Source organism: Suricata suricatta, chromosome 6 (genome assembly GCF_006229205.1).
Source record: "Suricata suricatta isolate VVHF042 chromosome 6, meerkat_22Aug2017_6uvM2_HiC, whole genome shotgun sequence".
Classification (NCBI taxonomy): Eukaryota; Metazoa; Chordata; class Mammalia; order Carnivora; family Herpestidae; genus Suricata; species Suricata suricatta.
Window position 1 is genome coordinate 84,073,339 of NC_043705.1, and position 20,986 is coordinate 84,094,324.

Below are 20,986 nucleotides of genomic sequence, written 5' to 3' on the forward strand. Positions count from 1 at the left end.
GTGATCTTCCCTTTGCTTCCTAAAAATAGCGAAGACCTGACACCATCCTAGTAACCAAAACCTCCAGACAGGTCATCCAGGGTTTGCCACAGGACTACTGAGTTCCTTAAAACAACAACAAGCCCTCCAAAAGAAAAACAACTTGAAGATACAAGCAGGTCCTTTAGCTACAAAAATAGTTACTCTGGGGCGGGGGAAGTTACCCTGATTCCAAGAGCTAAATGGACTACCTGACAGAGTTTGCCAAGCTAGTAGGTTAAATGTTGCTCTAGATTAGCATTTTGGTCATACCCACTTTAAACAAAAATTAGATAAGGCCTTTAATTGGGGTACCTGGGTGACTCAGTCAGTTGAGCATCCGACTTCAGCTCAGGTCATGATCTCACAGTTCATGGGTTTGAGCCCCACGTCTGGCTCTGGGCTGGCAGCTCAAGCCTGGAGCCTGCTTCGGATTCCGTTTCCCTCTCTCTCTGTCCACCCCCCCCCTTCAAAAATAAATAAAACATTAAAAAAAATTTTTTTTAATAAGGCCTTTAACCATAGACTGGTACTTAGCAACATAGTTCAATTTAGGGATTTTCAAGTAATCATTTTGTTGTTATTTATAGGAAGTCACCATTAAAACAGAGAACCACTGGGGTGCCTGGGTGGCTCAGTCAGTTAAGCCTCTGACTTCAGCTCATGTCATGATTTTATGGTTCGTGGGTTCAAACCCCACATCGGGCTCTGTGCTAGAGCCTGCTTTGGTTTCTGTGTCTCCCTCTCTCTGCCCATCCCCCATCTGCCTGTGTGTGCTCGGTCACGCACGCTCTCTCTCTCAAAAATGAATAAACATTAAAATATTTTTAATATTTATATATAAATACATTTTTATTATGTTTTATGTATTATATGTTATATATGTTATATATATAATATATATACAAAGTGAAACACTAGCAATTCGTAACAGTAACACTCTTTGGCCAGAAAATTTTAGCAGCCCCTATAATTAAAAAGGACTCCACTGGACCACAGGGATTAAGTTTCCTACAAAGAGTGGTTCTCAGAAGACACTACAACAATAAATTAGTAGGAGATCGTGCAGAGACAGGTTAGTATCAACATACATGTAAGAAAGAAGCAACACATTATTTGATGTACTTGTGAAATATTCTCTTTAAAAACACCATTCTAGGGGCACCTGGGGACTCAGTCAGTTGAGTGACAGATTTTGGCTCAGATCATGATCTCGTGGTTCGTGGGTATGAGCCCTGCATCAGGCTCTGCGCTAACAGCTCAGAAGTCTGGAGCCTGCTTTGGATTCTGTGTGTCCCTCTCTCTCTGCTCCTCCCTTGCTCACACTCTGTCTGTCTGTCTCTCTCTAAAACAAATATTAAAAAAAAAAAATTTAAAAAGCACCATTCTAAAATTGAGGAAAAAAAAAAAAAGGCAGGCTAGCTTACTCCCTAACCCCCCTCGCTGCTATGGATCAGAATGTCAAGGCCACAGTGGCCAGTTGTGCTGGCCCCAAAGGGCGATCATAGGGAAGCACACAGCAACCAAGCCGGCTGCAGACTTGCTGCCCAGCCCTGCTGGCCGTTCTGCACTCCGTCCGTGGTGCTATCTGACACCACTCAGCACCACTCTGTCACCGCTGTGGAGACATTCTTAAATAAGCAACAGGCAGAAAACTGCATGAGCAGGCCTAGGTAGAACGACAGATGGTCCCAATTTATTACAGCCCATGTGTGGTTTTGGTTTGTTTTTTTTTTTAAACTGACCTTTCTAGTCTTTGGATTCTTTTACAAAGATCATCCCAGGGCCTCAAAGCACGCTTGTTTTTTCTTATTTAACATCAGACACCAACTCTGTATAATATACTGCTCAGTTTCTACATTTACACACATTTTCACTCTGTTTCTCCTTCTCCCTCAATCCATCTGCCCTCAAGATACAAGAAAACACAAAATTGTGTTCTTTCATTACTTATATATACAAAGATTGAAAACCTAAGCATTTATTCCATAGTTAATATAGTCCATCTCATACCATAAATTGCTTTAGAGTTCTTAAAATTCAAGTTTTTTAAAGAAAATATATCAAGGAAACCCTGAGAAAAAGCAGGACCTAACACTATAAAATCCAAGTACGATCCCTTTAAAGAAATTTTACTTCAAGAATATACTAAAATGTTACCTGACAGTATAATTAAAAGACTTTGTTTACTCATTTACTTTCCACACTTAGTATGTATATACGTTACCTTTATGATCATTCCCACATGCCCCTTATTACTTTCCCTTCCCTTTAAGGAACAAAGGTAGAAAAGCTCATGTGATATATAATGAGTTCATCAGATTTTTTTAATTAAAGAAGTATTACATAATATATTTCAATATATTGAAATGCAGGACACCTGGGTGGCTCAGTCAGTTGAGAGTGTGAGTTCAGCTCAGGTCATGATCTTGAGGTTCAGGAGTTCGACTCCCACATCAGACTCTGTGCTGCCAGCTCAGAGCTTTGTGGAGCCTGCTTTGGATTCTGTGTCTCCCTCTCTCTCTGCTCCTACCCCAGCTCATTCATTCATTCTCGTTCTCTCTCCATCTCTCTCTCTCTCTCTCTCTCTCTCTCTCTCTCTCTCTCTCTCTCTCTCTCTCAAAAATCAATAAACATTTGGGGCACCTGGGTGGTTCAGTCAGCTCAGAGCCTGGAGCCTGCTTCAGATTCTTTCTCTTTCTCTCTCTGTTCATGCTCTCTCCCCCTGTCTCTCAAAAAAAATAAATGTAAAAAAAATTTTTTTTAACAAATAAACATTTTTAAATGTTTTCAAAAATAAATACATATATACATAAAATGCTAGAAGGCAGAGACCACAATTCTTTGACCTGCATTTGAGTACACAAAGCACCTTGTTGCTTCATTCTACTCCTTATTTATGTGGTCTACGAGGTATAGGCATCTACTGGGTAATGACTGAAATAGAGCACATCAGCCCCCTCTGCACTGGGAGCTAAGAGCCATGAAGCCAAAGATTCCCAAATCCTGACAATTTTTTGAGCCTTATTATCCCACAGCCTATTTGCACGTTTCCATTTAGAAGAAATTCAGCAAATTCAGCATGCCCAAATCCAGACTCATCATTCCATGCAAATTAGATTTTACATGAAATCTCCAATCTCACCTATCAGCATAATCTACGCAGAAACATGGACATCATCCCCAGTGCCGCTCCTTCTCTACAACCTATCTACCCACCCGCCAACCCCAGGTCCTACAGATGCCAGTTCTAGAGGCCATGACCACACGGCCCAAGAAGGCTGGAGGCACTATGCACACAGTAGGGACTTCTGAAATCAGACCCCAGTTTAAATTTCACCCAACCCACCAACTAGATGTGTGACCTTGAGCAAGACCCTTTATCTGTCTGAGCTTCCATTCCCTCATTACCAAATGCCCCTAAAGATAGGACCTATGTCACGGGGCTGTTGCTATGTTTAAATTAAGATCATTCACTCTAAAGGAAAGGCAGAGGGCTAAGTTCCATGCAAGTGCTAGCGATCAATAGTCAACAGCAGACACTCTAGTAAGAAATCCCAAGTCCACAGTTCTGTGTAGTGCATTAAGTGCTATATCGCAGAAATAGCCAGTGCTAACGGAGCATCTAGACCAAAGTGAAAATATCAGGGAACACTTTCAGAAGAACACACACTTACACCAAGTCCTAGCAGATGAACAAACAGAAGTAGATAAACAACAGTGGAGGACATGGACTGTATAGAACAGCAGATGTGAAGTTCTAGGGCCACGAGATGGGCACCTTGAAGGTACTGAAAGTAGTCGAGTTGGCTAGAGAGTAGGATGGAAGGTTGAGAAGTGGCCAGAGATGGAGCTAAAGAAGTTACCAAGGGTACCCTGAAATGAAGGCTTGTGAGCAAGGAGAGGACATAAAAGATGCATGCAAAGTGCTTCACACTTTTGAGTGCTACTCCTCAATACTGCATGTAACTGCCTTCATTTTTACCACAACCTAGTCCGGTTTACGCTATCCGCAAATACATAACCTAATGTCTTTTTTCTTAAGCTGGCCTCTTCCTATATTATTTTTTAAAGCGCAATTTAGGGGTGCCTGGCTGGCTCCATCAATAGCACATGCAACTCTTGGTCTTGGGGTCATGAGTTTGAGCCCCATGTTGGGAGATTACTATAAAGATTGCTGGGGAGGGGAGGGAATCATTTTAGAATTTTTCCTAAATTTACTTGGTGAATTAAAGGTGGGAAAATAGGAAAAGCCCCTCAAGTCTTTGACAGAAGAGCATGAAAAGGTAAATTTCTTATCATAAACCTCAAAATTCTCTGTAACTGAACATACTAACCCCACTTCTGCCTGCTGTGCTAAGTTGTGTTCATAAGTTACTGCATTGGCCTCATCATTTCAAGGCAGAATACATGCCCATCTTCCCATGCAACCCATATCAGTGCCTGTGGTTCTGGGCACTCAGTCACTCAGAGCAGCATCTGCTGATTGCTTTGATGAAAACTTCATTCAACCACTGAGGAATACTGCAATGCCACATTTTGAATGTAATCCACCGAGTTAACTCAGACCTCACTGGAACACCTTATTAGCTCCATATAGTCACCTATGAATACTGGTATTTTTTTAAATTAGTGAAATGAATTGAAATCTTTATCTTTCCCACCAGATTAAGAATCATTCACCCAAGAAAAGCAATTAACATATTTCTCTCACTTGCAAATGAATACAGAAGCTTAATTGCAGGAACTTCCCTACCTTTATAAGAAAGGATGTCTTTTTACATGTGGGGCACAATTATATATAGACTTACCCTCCACATCCTCTCCTTAAATACCACATATTCATTTCTTATTTGAAGGGAGGGGGGGAAACCCTGACAAGGTTAGAGACATCAGATTAGCCATTCTTGTGAGTTCTACAATTTCACTTTAGGCTAATCATCGTATCAGTGAACAACACTGATTTCTAATGGGATGCTTTTGAATATAAGAGCTTTTTTGTACTCAAAGTGGTATGTTTTAGAAGATATAATTTAGGGGGTACCTGGGTGGCTCAGTTAGTTAAGCGTCTGACTTTGGCTCAGGTCATGATCTCATGGTTCATGCGTGGTTTGAGCCCATCAGACTCTCTGCTGTCAGTGCAGAGCCTGCTTCGGATCCTCTGCCCCTCCCCTGTTCATGTTCATATTCTCTCTCTCCCTCCCTCCCTCTCTCTCTCAAAATAAATAACTTAATATAAAAAGAAAGTATAGATTTAGCCTTTGATATGCATAAAGGGAAAAAATACTTGCAAGACGAAACAGAAGTAACTGCTTCACTTCACGTATTTCAGTGAAATCTTAGTGTAGTTGTCCTTTATCATTTCTAATACAATAGCACACTCTAATTCCAACTCCTGGAGCAACTCCTACCATCCCAGGACAAGAACCTACCTCCAGTCAGCCTCCACTCTGATCTCTCTTCCTAAGAGAGAACACCAAGCCTGGCTCAGATACTCCTGTGAGATAAAGATGGAAGCACATCTCTGTGGCTCCGGCCATACTGGGTGGGCCCCTGAAAACAAGCCCAGGGTTTGCCTTCAGGATGAGATGGAAGGGAGGTATAGCCAGGATCCATCTTCAGGGACAGGGAACCTGAGCGTGGAAGGTGGGGCTTACACCACTAGCTGGTACATAAGTAGTTGCCTTTTGTGTAGTTTTTGTTGTTGTTGTTGTTGGGGGGGGGTTAATTGCTTCTCATGATTAATAACTTATGTATCCTGTCTGCCACACTGCAAGAATGTGCTCTGAAAAGAAAGCATTTCTCTGGCCACAGGCCACCTCCACGAGGTAAGCGTCTGAGAAATGCGTGAATACACCATTTGGTGGAGCACTGGGGGGAGGTCAGTGGACAAGTACTTGAGCCGGACTGCAGGGGTTACCTGGCAAGCACTGACAGCAGCTTGATAAAGGCCTCCTGAGGAAGGTGACATGTTGTAGGGTCTAGGATGAGCCCCTGTCCCCAGGGAAGGAAAAGCACTGCAGGAAGAGAGACTGGTGTGCGATCCTGTAGAGGGCAAGCAGGAGGAAGAGGAAGTGTTGTGTTACACAAGACCTGCATCTAGCTCTCCCAGTTGGACCCTCCCATCATTAGATGGGAGGCCACAGGGTAGCTAGAGACCGGCTCCAGCCGAGGGGGCTAGTGACATTGCTGCAGATGTCGACAGAGGTGGAAGTTCAGGGCGCCCAAAACTTCACAACCAAGAAGCAAGACTCAGAACCTCAGGTTTATTTAGGTCTACGACCCCAGCCATCTTCCTCCAACTGCCCTCAGGTATATACTCTTCAGCAAAGGACCAAACCTAACAACTTCAAAAGATGAGAGAGAATATTCTACCACCTCCTCCTTTCCGACCTTTAGACAAAACCGCAATTGAGATGTTTAAGGAAAACTGAAAAAAGAAAAATAAAAAGGCTTTCAAATGAACAAGTCAGCCAGCCACAAGCAGCACTGGAGCGGCCTTCACTGCTGTGGGGCACACTCCCGCTCCCCCAAACCCATATTCCACGACTCATCTCTCCCCTCCAGCAGACATGCCCCTCCAGCGCCACTGCTAACCCAAGCAAGGCTCCCACAGCACCACTGCTATCTCCCCACAGTTAACAGATCAAAACTTGTAAGGGAATTCACAAAGTATGCGTCACTGATAAAGCCTTATCTTCATGAAACAAGCAGTTACACAACTGCTCTGTAATACATCCTCGTTCTGGGCTTGGGGGGCACCCTGCCCACCTCTCCTCTCCCACATTATACCATTAGCCACCACGGTTGTCCTAAGGTCAGTTCCTGGGCACACAAGGGATTGAGGACACTACAGCCCAGACAAAATTAAAACAAAATTAACAGATAATCAGAAGAGTAACATTCAAAAAGCAATTAATTAGTGGGGCGCCTGGCTGGCTCAGTTTGTTAGGCATCAGACTTTGGCTCAGGTCATGATCTCATGTTCCGTGGGTTCAAGCCCCATGTCAGGGTCTGTGCTGACAGCTAGCTCAGAGCCTGGAGACCGTCTTCTGATTCTGTGTCTCCCTCTCTCTCTGACCCTCCCCTACTCACACAGTCTCTCGCTCACTCTCTCTCAAAAATATATTAAAAAAAATTTTTTTAAAAAGGCAATTAGTGTGTGTTGCCATTTGTTAGCTCACTAACATTCTGGCTCCATGAATTCAAAAAAAGAAATTAGCCACCTTTCTTTTCTAAGATTTGCCAGTATTTGGAAGAACAGTTTCCTTAGGAAGCATTTGGCATCAAGGTCCAGAGATACAACTACCAGCTGGCTGAAAGACTCCCAGGATTCCTGGGTATGGTCTTCATGACTTATTTGTCTACACTTAAGAACTTCTTTTACATTATTTCAGTGCTCACAAATACAGCTACTGATATTTGGATTCATAAATGTTTCTGTTCTACCTGGCACCTTCACTGTATCAAGTAAACACTATAGTGACAAAGTCACAACACAGTTGTTGTGTTGACTGCGGCAAAAGCTGACAAACAGTATTTACCAGACATCTTGATAAGCACTGCATAGACCCATTTCACTGGCCTTTACAACATCTAAGGTGGATAGTCTTATTATCACCATTGTAGAAAAGGAAATGTGCAGCCCAGAAAACCTTCCCCAGATCACCTAGCCGGTGGCAGAGCTAGGATTTCAGATCACTCTTTACCACACCAGAGTTTTACACACACCCCAACTGACGTGATTGATCAAGTAACTTGACCCAGGAAAGAAGTTAGGACAGAGAAAACTCATCATTCGACATATTCCCCTAAATCCCTGCATGTCATCATTGTTAGCTGGATACATTTTAAGGCCAAATAAGAGAAATGCACCATCTTTCACACTTGAGGAGTCAAAGGGTCTGAAGGCAGCCTTCTCGGCATCAGACACTTTCTTCGGCAATAAACATGTATGTGTCCAGAGAGCATTTTCATAAGCAACTCAGAAGTCCCAAATGAAAACGCAGTCTTGGAAGTCATTATTGGTCATACCCGGTGTGTGGCTTTCTGCCCCACATGTACATCAAAGTATCCTGAAAAGGAGGGATCCCACATTTGAGTTAAAATCTACCCATTCTCAGCTGCAAGTAAAAACCCCCCGTCTTGGGAGTCCAGATCACCTATTTTCCCCCCTACTCACTACCAATGCTCAGTCTGGGCCAGCAGCCCCTGGACTCGCTCATTCCTGCAGCACCAGCACTCCTACATGATGCCTACTCTCATCCAAACACGGCATCAAAAGTGCTCCCAATCAAGCATGAAAATAAATTAGATTTTGGTTTAACCAGGATTAGATTCACAGCACCAAGAAATAAAGTAACAGTTATCTAATCTAACAGGCCAGCTCAGACTTCTTGGCTACTCTCCACAGGCCCCTCTTGCTAAAGCCTTTCCTAAAACTCCTCTTTAAATACTGTGAAATCACAGCATGTTGTGGAGCAAAGTAACTCTTTAAATGCCAGGAACATAAAACTCGTAACTCTCAGTCACTTAAGCATCTGGCTCCGGGTCAGGTCATGATCTTGCAGTTCGTGGGTTCGAGCCCCTCATCAGGCTCTGTGCTGACAGCTCAGAGCCTAGAGCCTGCTTTAGGTTCTGGGTCTCTCTCTCTCTCTCTCTCTGCCCCTTCCCCATGTGCTCTCCCTCCCTCTCTCTTAAAAATAAATAAAACCTAAAAACAAAACAAAAAAACAAACAAAAAAAAACCCTCACAACTCTGGTGCCTGTGCCTCACGCTGCTAGAGAACATCAAGCCAGTCCCCAGGCAATGCTGCTGGGCGCCAGCCTGAGAAGCGTGTGCTGGTCCCACAATGCGTCCGGAAACACCTTCTTCCTGGACACAGAGGAGGAAAGAGCCTCCTGGCTTAGGCGGAGCCTATTTGTTTTCGGTGGGGAAGCCTCCATTCTCCTGCCTGGCTTCACACTCACTGTCACTCCATCTGGAAATACCAAGGCATAAGCACCTGCAAAGCCCCAACCACAGAGGACACAAGTCCTGCACAAAGGAAAAAGGAATAGGGAATGGATATCCCAACTACAGGAAGAACTCCTACAGAGCAACAGCAACAACAACAACAGCTCAATTTAAAAACAGGCAAAGGGGGCACCTGGGTGGCTCAGTCAGTTAGCATGGGACTCAATCTCAGATTAAGTCTTGATGTTGGGCTCCACACTAGGTGTGAAGCCTACTTAATTTTTTAAAAAGGCAGGGGCAGGGGGGTAGGGGGGCAAGGGCTTTCTCCAAAGACACTATGGCCAATAAGCACATGAGAATATCCTCAACATTCAGGAAAAGTTAGGAAAATGCAAATAGAACCCAGGATGAGATACCACCTCACAACCATTAGGAAGGCTATTACGTAAAAAGCAAAGCAAAACCAGAAGAACAAGTGATGGCAAGGATGTGGAAAAACTGGAACCTTTGGGCACTGCTGGTGGGGATGATGGAAAGTGCAGCAGCCACTGTGGAAAATGTAAAGGTGACTGCTCAAAAATCTACACACACAGTTACCATATGGCCTAGCAATTCCGCTTCTGAGTATATACCAAAAAAAGTAACAGCAGGGAGTCCAGTATTTGTACACCTGTGTTCATTGCAGTGTTATTCACTGACAAAAGGTACAGGCAACCCAAGTGCCCACTGATGGATGAGTGGATAAATAGTACACGTACATACAGTGGGAGACCAGCCTGGCATGGGAGGAAAACTCTGACACGCTACTGTGCGGTGGAACCTTGGAGGAGGAACCAATGGAAATAGACCAGTCCCACAAGGACAAGTACTTTACAATTACATTTACGTGAAGGATCTAGATTAGTCAGATTCATAGAGAAAGAGTCAAAGAGTGGTTGCCAGGAGGGGGGTGGAGTAGAAATGGGGAGTTCGTGTTTAATAGGAATAAAGTTTCAGCTGGGGGAGATGGAAGGTGAGGATGGATGCACCACAGGGGGAATGTACCAAAGCCACAGCTCTGTGTATTTAAAAATCGTTAAGGGCACCTGGGTGGCTCAGTGGGTTGAGCCAACTCTTGATTTTGGCTCAGATCATGAGTTCACCGTTTGTGAGATCAAGAAGTACATCAAGCTCTACAGTGACACCACAGAGCCAGCTTGGGGTTCTCTCTCCCTCTCTCTCTGTCCCTCCCCCACTTGTGTACATACACTCTCTCTCTCAAAACAAACATTAAAAAATAAATAAAAATGGTTAAAATGGGAGATCCGATGGTATGCATATTTTACCATTTTCAGAAAAGGGTAATGCGACTGAGCAAGTCATACAAACATCAGCACAGAGCAGCTGACAAACCAGACACACAGCAAGCACATCTCTCATTTTGCCACAACAGAACACAACTGTTCCTTTGGATTTTTAAGATTTTTTAAAGATTTTTAGGCCCCAATAATCTCAGCCAATATGAATCCACTGAGAGAAGTCTAAAATATACCCAAAGGATTAGAGCAAAAACTAAATTCTATTTTTTAATGCTTATTTATTTTTGAGACAGAGAGAGAGAGAGAGAGAGAGAGAGAGGGAGACACAGAATCTGAAACAGTCTCTGGGCTGTCAGCACAGAGCCCAATGCGGGGCTCAAACCCACAAACCGTGAGATCATGACCTGAGCTGAAGTCGGACACTTAACCACCCAGGTGCCCCTCTCCTAATTATTTTAATAGTGCGATTAGTAATAATGTCGTATATAGACAAGATTTGCTGAAGAATTATGCTTCCTCTTTTTAATATGATTACAGAACATTGTAAGACACTTACTTTAAAGCAAATCTTGTGATATAGAAACAGAGGAAGTTGAGGCAGAAGAGGAAAAATTATCCCTGGGAGTTAAAAAAAAAAAAAAATCTGGGTTCCACACTTCCCATTCTGCCCCTAGACAGCCTTATTCAGGTCTCAGATTCCTCATCAGTCATGCAAATAGCTTGGATACAATAAAACTCCAATCAAAAATGGCCTAATGGTACCACCCAATTCAAGAATCTCCTTTGTCCAATTCCATGCTTTCCAGACAACTTTCTGGTATAAACTGACCGCCAAATAACTTTTTAAAAAATGTTTATTTACTTCTGAGAGAAAGCACAAGTGAGGGAGAGTCAAAAAGAGGGGAACAGAGGATCCACAGTGGGCTGTGTGCTGACAGCAGCAAGCCAGATGTGGGCTCAAACTCACAAGCCACGAGATCATGGCCTGAGCCAAAGCTGAATGGACGCTCAATCAACTGGGCCACCCAGATGCCCCACTTTTATTTTTTTAATTGAGAGAGAGAGAGAGAGAGAGAGCACGAGCGCGAGCAAGTGTGCATGTAAGAGAAGGGCAGAGAGAAAGAGAGGGAATCTTAAGCAGACCCCATGTTCAGCATGGAGCCCAACACGGGGCTTGATGCCATTGACCCTGGAACTGTGGCCTGAGCCAAAATCAAGAATCAGACACTCAACCAACTGAGCCATCCAGTTGCCCCCACAAATAACTTTTCAACAGGAAAAAAAAAAAAAGTGTCAGATTTCCAGACCCCTTAGAACTGATCCTAAGTTTCATAAAAAATAAAGTCAATGATTCTAAATAATGGAAGGAAATTGGTCCAAGTGATGTGGAAAGGAGAGCCCAGGTCCGAACCACCTACATTCTACATCATTGTCCAACACTGGACCATCCATCAAGGGAAGGCAGTGTTCATTCATGCCCAATGTCCGTGCCACTCAGTTCTTTAAGCCATTCAACTAAACTCAAATACTCTGAAAATGTCCAAAACTAATTTTAAAAATCACACAATTTGAAAGTTAGAGAATATGCCTAGGCTTTACAGGTAGTGAATGAAACAAAAGCGCATTAGTAACTTCACCCTCTTCTGAAAATACTTCTTTAAATTGGCTTTTAGGACACAATCTTCCTGGCCTTTTTTTGCTAACACCTCCTTTCCCTAACATTTCCCCCACCCTGCCCCACAAATAAATTATATAAATACATATGTATGTGTGTGTGTGTGCACACACACACATACATATATAAATGTGTGCACGTGTATATATATCAGTTCAGGCATATCAAAACACTCCAGAGAAATCCAAGTTCTTTTCCACAGCCTAGGAGGCTACAGGTAATCCAGGCAGAACTATTTTTCTGAGACATCTTCCATTCTCCCCCTGCTTACTTCGCCTCCAGCCACATCACCTCCTTGTTTAAACACACCACGTGTACCTGACCTCTGCCTTTGTTCTTCCCCACTTGAAATGATCATCTCCCGTCTTTATGTGGCTCTAGTCCTCATTTCATTCAGGTCTCAGTTCAAAGATTCCCACAGACACGTCTTCCCTGGTCACTATAATGGCATCCTCCCTCCTTCATTCCCGGCGAATTTTCTCCTGCCAGCAAATACTATCACCGGACATAGACATGTCATGTGTATAGTTGGTCTCCCTCTAGAATGTAGGATCCATCAGAACAAGAACGATATCAGTTTTGATTCTGTATACCCGCACCTAAAAACAGCATTTAGCATGTAGAAGACACACAGTATTTGTTGACTGAATAGAGGGTAAGTTATGGTAATAATGACCAAACTAAATTCCCCCAAAATGTGCCCTTCAACCAAAATGTAGAAGAGGTTGGCCCAACACATCTGTCACACTATAATGCCAAGTGCAGTTTGGTCCAAACAAGTAACTTCGAAATGTGTTTATGTTGATGCCCTACCATGTCACATACTAAGTGCTGGCAACAGTGAGGGGTTTTCCTCTTTCCTGGCTTCAAAGATCTCATGGTCTCATACAGAGGCTACGGATAATTATAAGTGTTCTGAACACAGGTGAGGGAAGGAACAACCAACGTGGGAGGCCAGGAGCGGCCCAGACAAAGCGAGTGTGGCACGTATTCTGGGCACAAGTCCACACAGCCCATAGGAAACAGGGACAAGCAATTACTCCCACTCCTACCATGCAACCAACCAGAGGCCTCCGCTGCTTTTCTAACTGCCAGGCAATCTATTTCCATGTTGGCATTCTTCCCTTGACAACGGCTTCAATATTTTTCACAAATCCAGCTGGAATCGTTAACTGACGTGCACGCACACACACACACGGAGGTTTCGTGAAACTTTGTGTTTTCAGGTAATCACACACTACAGCCTTTGGCTTAAGATGCATTTCCATCGCTGGCCCAATATGTCGCATCATAGGTTGTTCCAAACCTCACGACAAGGGCTCGGTCTCAAATTATCCCACCTGCCAAAGCTTCAAGTAGCTTTTAGCACAGAACATTCCCAACCCAACAGGTTTTTATTGCTTATTTACAAAGTTAACAAACCCTAACCGATAGCTTCTTTCGTATATACTAAGTAGAATCAACAGCTGCTAATTCAGGGATTTTTGTTTCTCCCAGACTTGATTTGGTTTAAATTCTTTGCGGAGTTTAAGAAAGATCTTAAAAGATTTGCATATATAAAATGTTCTATGACCTTAGTCACTCCTTATGATAATGCAAATCTTTCTAAAGGTGTCCTCTTTCCCCCATGAACTAATTTGGGCTATTTCTGTTCCGTGAAAAATAAAGAGAATGGCTCTGTGGTCCCAGTAAATATTTACTCTATAAACTGAACTTCTGTTTAATCTGTGTAATCCAGGTTATTCTCTCCTTGTTTCTTTCAAAAGTGAGAGAAACTAACGTTAGGAATCTGGGTATAGCTGGGGAGTGGGGATGGGACGAGTGAAGGGACACATACAATCTGTCTCTGCCCTGCCATGCCCTCGCTGATGTAGAAGTCCACATTCTCACTGTTGTCAGTTTTCAGAGGTTTTTGGCTTGTCTGATTCCGTAATCTCACCAATACAAACCTCCTCCCCAGAATCGAGAAGTTACTTAAAATGTAATCTTGATTTTCTGAAATTTGATTCCTTGGATCAAGACCTAAATTTGAAGTCTTTGTTCATCAACATCTTCTTAATGTTGCCATAAATGCAGCTTTTATCTTCCAGTTCCAGTCTCATTTTGGAGGAAGCATTCCACATGGCTCGTGCTGGGGTAAATGAGTTTCAGGCAGCTGCTAAAGCACCCTGGAGTTTACTTCCCGAGGATTGCCAACACATTCCCTAACCTACATGGGTGCCCCCACCCACTCAGAGCTCGGGTGCCTCAAATCCGGTAGCAACAGTTCTGTAAGTACCTCCTTAATACAGAGAACTCTTGAGATTCATTTTAGAACTTCCAAGTTGGACAAAGCACATCCTTGGAATCAAGGTTCTCTCTGGGATTTCAGGTCTGTGGCCACCTCAACCCCAATCACCTGTCTGGTCTTTGACTAACCTCCTCCTCTCCTATCCCATTTCTCCTTTTTCTTGTTACTTTGATGACCACCTGGTTCTAGCCACACTTGATCTACTTCCCCTGGCCAGCTGGGTCTGAGTCATGGCCACATTCAGCACGTGCTTCCTCAGAACCTGATCACCAGCAGCTGCCTTGCCACATGGCCCTGGCCACCAAATTCACTGTGTTCCCTGTCTTTTCTTTGCCAAGCTCAGTGCTCTGCAGCACCACCGTGATTTAGCAAACTGTAGTAGGAGCCTACAGCCCCACCTGCAGGGGTGGGAGAATGCTCATTCCATGACAAAGGAAGACTTATTCTGGCACCTCAAATATGGTAGGACTAATCTCTCAGGCACCTGTGGGCACACAGCCAGTGGGACCTCTGAGTGGGACAGAGGTCGCTGTACCCTTAACTCCCCAGCAGTAAAAAAGGACAGAAAAGAAGGCTCTCTTGGATGAGGATCACCCTATTCCTTATAACCAATCTGCTTTCAGGGCTCTGGATAAATCAGTGCATAGAATCCCTCAGCCAGTTGAAGGTGATGGCAGTGACCATATCCTTTTAATCATATCCATTTCATTTTTATCAGAAATATTTATCTGGTTATTGCATGGAGATTACAATACAAATCAAGCTAAACAGGCCTATTGTATAGAATACTCCCTCTTAGGAACATGTAATCACAAGCTGAGAGCAGAAGAGAAACTGATGAAGAAAAACCACGTATAAATTATGGACCTGGGAAAAACACTACTGGGGCTCGAAACGCGATTCTGCCACTAATAGTCTGTAAAACCTCGTTAAGTGTTTTCACCTCTTTAGGCCTCAACCTCCACACCTGTGAATGGGTCTAACAGAAGGTCTCTCACAGGGTTTTTGATAATGAAGCAGGTCAATATCCTGGAAAACCACTGAATTAATAGCTAAGAGACAAAACAAAAACTATTGCCAGACACCAAGAATTAAGAGAAGAGGGTTTTAGACAAGGCTTTGTGTTTTTGAGGCCTCTGGAGTATATTAAAAATGGCTGGGAGAAAAAAGTTGCAAATTCTTTGTTATATCCCCCTTGGAGAGGTGGAGTCTACTTCTTCACCTCTTTCAATCTGGGCAAAGCATATAGCTGTTTTTGACCAACAGATGCAGAGAAGTGACTGTGTCAGTTTCAATCCTACATTTTAAAAGAACTGCCAACCTTCACCTCTTCCCCCTTGGAACCCAGCTGCCATGTTGAGAGGCATAGGGGCAGGCCCACTTGGTTAAGAGAATAGGGCTGATCTCCCATCTACAGCCAGCACCAGTTTGCCAGCCATGTGACTAAGCCATCTCGGAAGCGGACCGTCTAGGTCCTGTCAGACACAAGCCTCTCCCGGAGTTATGCCCAAAATTGCATAATCATGCACAAATTAGATTTTTTTTAACCCTCTAAATTTGGGGACAGTTTGTTACACAGCCATATACAGTCACCAAAAAAAGCCTCCGACCAAGCACTTAAAGCAGTTCCTCAAATTCCATATGTATAAAAAGGGAAAGGGAGGGGCCCCTGGGTAGCTCAGTCAGTTAAGGAACCAACTTTGGCTCAGGTCATGATCTCATTGTTTGTGAGTTCGAGACCCGCACTGGGCTCTCTGCTGTAAATGCAGAGCCCACTTTGCACCTCTCTCGACCCCTCCCCCACTCGAGCTCTCATAAGCTCTTTTCAGAAATTTTTTTTAAAAAGGGGGGGGTAAGGGAGAGAAGAGGCAAGGTGTTCATTCATTCAAACACGTGTAGAACACCTACTAAGTGCCAGACTCTATGACAGTCTTCAACACTGTTCTTCTGGTGGTGATGGTCTCTCAGACAGACATTAAACAACTCATTACAGTGAAGTTGAGTCTATAAAGACAAAGGAGTATAAAGAGGTATGGGAATACTAGGTGATCCCACAGGCCCCTCCAACTCTGATATTTTATAACTGGATGATGAAGCCTGCATCTGTGAGATGGCCACTTAGAGACAGTCATACAGGATCATCCATATAGAGGACAACTTTCTCCTAAAAAATCTACTTCTTAATTAGACTATCAACAAAGATGTGGAGGTTCCGTAGCTACCCAACAAATAAATGGTGAAAGCACCTGGAGAAAGCTCTGGAGTGGTATCATCTCAAGAAAGTGGCTTTGAATAAAGGGATAAGGAAAGAGTAACAGAAGTAGGATTTCCAGGGGCAACTGGGGTAAACAGTGACAGGAGAATTTTACCTGTTCACTGCTTAATGTTTAAAGCGCAAAAACTGGGGCTCCTGGGTGGCTCAGTCGGTTGGGTGTCCGACTTGGGCTCAGGTCATGATTTCATGGTTCATGGATTCGGGCCCTGCATCTGTCTTGTGCGGACAGCTCGGAGCCTGGAGCCTGCTTCAGATTCTGTGTCTCCCTCTCTCTCTCTGCTCCTCCCCTGTTCATTTTCTTTCTTTCTCTCTCTCTTTCTCTCTCTCAAAAATAAACATTAAAAAAATAAGTAAATAAAAGGCAAAAATATTTAAGTTGAATACTTCAAATTATTCGAGTTTCTCTTTTATTCCCTAGAGGTTTTAATGATCACCAGGAAAGAACCCTTAAAGACAGATTTTTATTTTGCTGCATAAATAAGTAGCTGTCAACCAGACAAGCAGATCCAGTAGACAGCTCTCCTGTGAAGATTTAGTGAATTCAAATCATACCTTGCTAATGTGGTGCCTTAAGACACCAAAGGTGAACTATTCTAAGAACTAGGAGATGTGACTGTGGTGGTGAAGCAATGTCAAAATATATACTGGCCCCACAAGTTTCATCAAGACAAACATAACTAAGTGCAAACCAAAAACCCATGGCAAGGAGGAAGAATTAAGAGCCTTCCCTTGATGAGATCTGGGAGAATTTAATCCAGTGCTGCCGACTTGATTTTCTAAGGACTCTTGATTTGCCTGGTGTTGAAGTCCTTCCTTAACCTCACATTAGAAAAAGAAAAACATCCTTTCATTCTTTGATAGGGAGAAGCCAAGAAAAGAGCACAGTCAATTCACGCCTCTCAGATTTTCCTTTCGAATTACTGTGGTTAATGCTAAGGATTAGTTTGCTCTGGTTAAAGTGTTCAGACTTGATATGCCATTTGTGGTCAGGGATAAACAATGTTCTGAATGCCCACAGGTAGGGTAATCTCACTATCTCCTATAACCCTCTCACAGGGTCTTACACAGCTATTGTTCCAGCTAAAGACACAAAAGGAACACATCCATGGATTTCCTGTTTTTCGATCTTAAAAGTTCTTACACATGCAAAACACTCAGCTCTGGGCCCTGTAGCCTTCACACCCAAATCCCTCCTCCCTCTCTTGTATCCAAGCATTCCTGGAGTAAGTGTAAGCAAAGGTCAGCAGCACCTCAGCAGCTGACCAAAGCTCTCTGCTCTCACCAAAGGGACCAGCGGATTACAGCTAGAAAACTGACGCGAGTCACTCCCCCTTGTTGAAGCCGTGGAGTCAACGCCAACATTACTGCCAAAGGGTCAAGGATTCCTGGGCCTGCAAGGCCCCTGTACGAGGCGTCAGCTCACAAGTGCAGGCCAATGAGAGAGGCCTCTTGTTTCTGACACCCAGGATGATGCTGGGCCCTCTCAGGGTTGTTCCTGCCCCTGAAATGCCTGGTGAACAACAGGCTGGATCTGACCCCACAGTGACCTCAAGATAGCCTAGAGGCTCCTGGGCAATAAGAGATGTGGTGCTAAAACCCCCACTCACCCACCCAGAGGTTTTATTAGCTCAGCTTCCAGGTGAGGAGGAGGAACCAACCATCAAAGGAGGTTGCCAACTTTGCCACCCAAGACGTTAAAGCAATGCTAGCATTTAAGAGAAAAATTACTGTGAAAAGAAAAACTGCTCCTTTACACCAGAGACCTGTTGTGAGAAATACAAATGAATTGTATTCAGATCTGGAGATATTATAGAAAAAGTCAATCCTACAACTACTGCCCATAATAAACTGACCTGACATTTAGGGCCCACAAGTATGACCCACACATACGCCCTTGCCTTACAAATTCTTGTACACATACCCTAATTGAAAACAAGTCCAAAAACCAAAAAATAACTACCTTTACCATCTATGGCAACTACCAGATCTGCAGGGAAACTGGGACGCGGAAGGACAGAGGGGCAACTAAATCACTGAACCTAGAAAGAAGGCCCAAAAGAAGTTAAGAAATGATGAGCAGACACTGAGAAAGGGGAAAGAAAATCTGGTGAAGGATATGATTGGGCAGAAACTTATTTCCTCAGGGACAAAACTATACCCTATAATGTTCAAATATTTTTTGCTCCAACTAATGCAGGGGCCATGAAGCACCCTTCCCTTCGGCCACAAGTTTTCTAAGGAGTACATAGGAATGGATTCAAGTAGGCAAGGAACCCCCCACCTGAGCTTCATAGGTACTCTGGGTTCACCTAATGCCCTCCCTGACCACCCAACCGGGATAGGACCTCCTCTCACTCTCTCTAGCCAGTATTCTAGCCACCTTCATCCTAAACCTAGATTTTGAAAACAAAGGTAACTGAACAACACACTTCAGGTGTCGGGGAGTAAAAGCTGCCAGAGAGAAATAAACAATGTGAAAAAGCAGGGAAAGACTCTCTGCAAGACAAATACCTTTCAAGTTTTGGATTTTTTTTTAATTTTTTCAATGCTTTTTATTTTTATTTTTGAGAGACAGAGAGAGACAGTGCGACCAGGGGAGGGTCAGAGGGATACACAGAATCTGAAGCAGGCTCCAGGCTCTGACCTAGCAGTCAGTACAGAGCCCCACGCAGGGCTCGAACCGATGAACCGCAAGATCATGAACTGAGCCGAAGCTGGATGCTTAACTGGCTGAGCCACCCAGGCGCCCCAAGTTTTGGATTTTTAAGTGACCTTACAAGGGAAGTCACAGGTCTCTTGGGTCCTAGGTTCTATTTCAGATGTGAACTTCTCCCTGCTTGTAAAATCGGCAAAAATCACTTAGGTCTTCCTGCCTCTTCCCCTAACCTCCTGTTTTCAAGTTACACCCTCCCCTCTTAGCATCTCCTCACCTTCTAAACCACAGGGGAAGCCATCAGAATTAGGAAATGCTTCTACTTCATTCACCAACACCTCAAAATGCTACTCCAAACAAACCCCAGCAGGGACAGCACAGCAAGACACAGAGCACCAGGGAGGGGCCAGCGTTTTCACAGCCAGCCGCAGACCTACTTGGGTTTCCCCAGTCTTACAGCCCCCCTCTCTTCCCCATCTCCAGCCCTCTCCCCACAGCCAGGGCAGTATCCTTTCATTTTCCCTTCACCCTTGGTAATCTGACATCACCTCTGTCTGCCTTCCGGCTGTTTTTACACTGGTCTCCTTTTCTTCCCCTTTCCTCTCTTCAGCCATACTCAAGAAGCACAGACTATTTATTCTACTTTTGCCCCATAAATAGCTCAGTGATGATGTTAGGAGGAAAACCTACAGCCACCAAGCCTCCTGCTGTAGACACCAGTCACACAGACTCCTCTCTTTTGAGCATCTACTCAAAAAAATACTTTTCAGGTATTCAAAGCAGGGGGAACGCTGGAGGGGAGGGAAAGAGGGGTTGTGTCCGAGGCATCCCTAAAGTCACCAAAAAAAGGTGGCTTTGAGCATCTTGCCGCTCACGTATTTGCATACCGTTTGATGTAGCTTTAATTTCAAAGCGAGTCTCAAACATTCAAGTGGGCATGTCACAGTGAGAGCTAAGAATTGCAAATGCGCTTGCCTCAAAGACTCAGGAGTCCAGTCCAGGGCAGGAAATAAAGTTCTAAGCAGCTTTGATGTGCTTCCTCTCCACTCCCCTCCCCAGCGTGGGTCATTCATCTCCACCGACGAGAGACCACCTTGGCCGAACTTAACCAAACGCATCACACGTGAGAGCCAAGTGGTAGATTTAACAATCCAATGAACGCCCCAGCCCCACCAAATTAGTTACCAACGGCTTCGGCTCAGCTGGGGATCCCCGACCGCTACGAAAAGGAATGTTGAGCCTGAACTGGGGGAAACGGGGTATGAAGGGACGGGGGGCCCAGATTCGCGGAGAGCAGAACGTCTTGGCGGCGTGGTGAGAGCCTGTTTCTTTTTTGAGCCATTGATTTCAGACTGAAATATCAAGCCAGCTCAGGTCATTTCCTGAGTAGCACTACAAGTTAAAACAAGATCCAAAAAATCTATTAATCTTTAATTGCGCTGCCTCCAGCCTGAGAGCACGAGGTGGGTAGGGTGCAAGGGTGTAGGGTAGGGGGCGATCCGGAGGGACGGGGGTTTATCGGAAACCAAATGCCTGAGAAGCCAGAGCTCGCGACCTCAGCTGTTCCTTACCTCGCTCAGCTCCGCCGAGGAGTCGTTTCCATATTTCATGGCAACTCCAGAATTCATGACTGCACTTTTCAGAGCCGAGCTCCTCCTCCTCCTCCTCCTCCAGGTCTCGGAGCTTCTGAGTTGGGCTTACCAGGCTCGATATCCACCGCTCGGTCCCTTCTGGCACATATTAGTCTCGACGGCCATTTACACCCAAGACCGTGGGGAAGCCCCAAGAAAGGATGCAAGCTCTCCTGGAAGTCACAGAGCC

General features: G+C 44.3%; 1 protein-coding gene across 1 annotated transcript in view; it reads right to left on the reverse strand.

Moving 5' to 3' along the window:
* The window catches only part of MCC (MCC regulator of WNT signaling pathway), a 257,976-nt gene extending 236,996 nt beyond the window's left edge, over positions 1–20,980 (reverse strand). Inside the window, exon 1 of the mRNA XM_029942717.1 lies at positions 20,737–20,980. Coding sequence (XP_029798577.1) covers positions 20,737–20,793 — 57 coding nt within the window. The 5' untranslated portion in view covers positions 20,794–20,980. The remainder of the gene's footprint in view (positions 1–20,736) is intronic.
* Between the last annotated feature and the right edge of the window lie 6 nt (positions 20,981–20,986).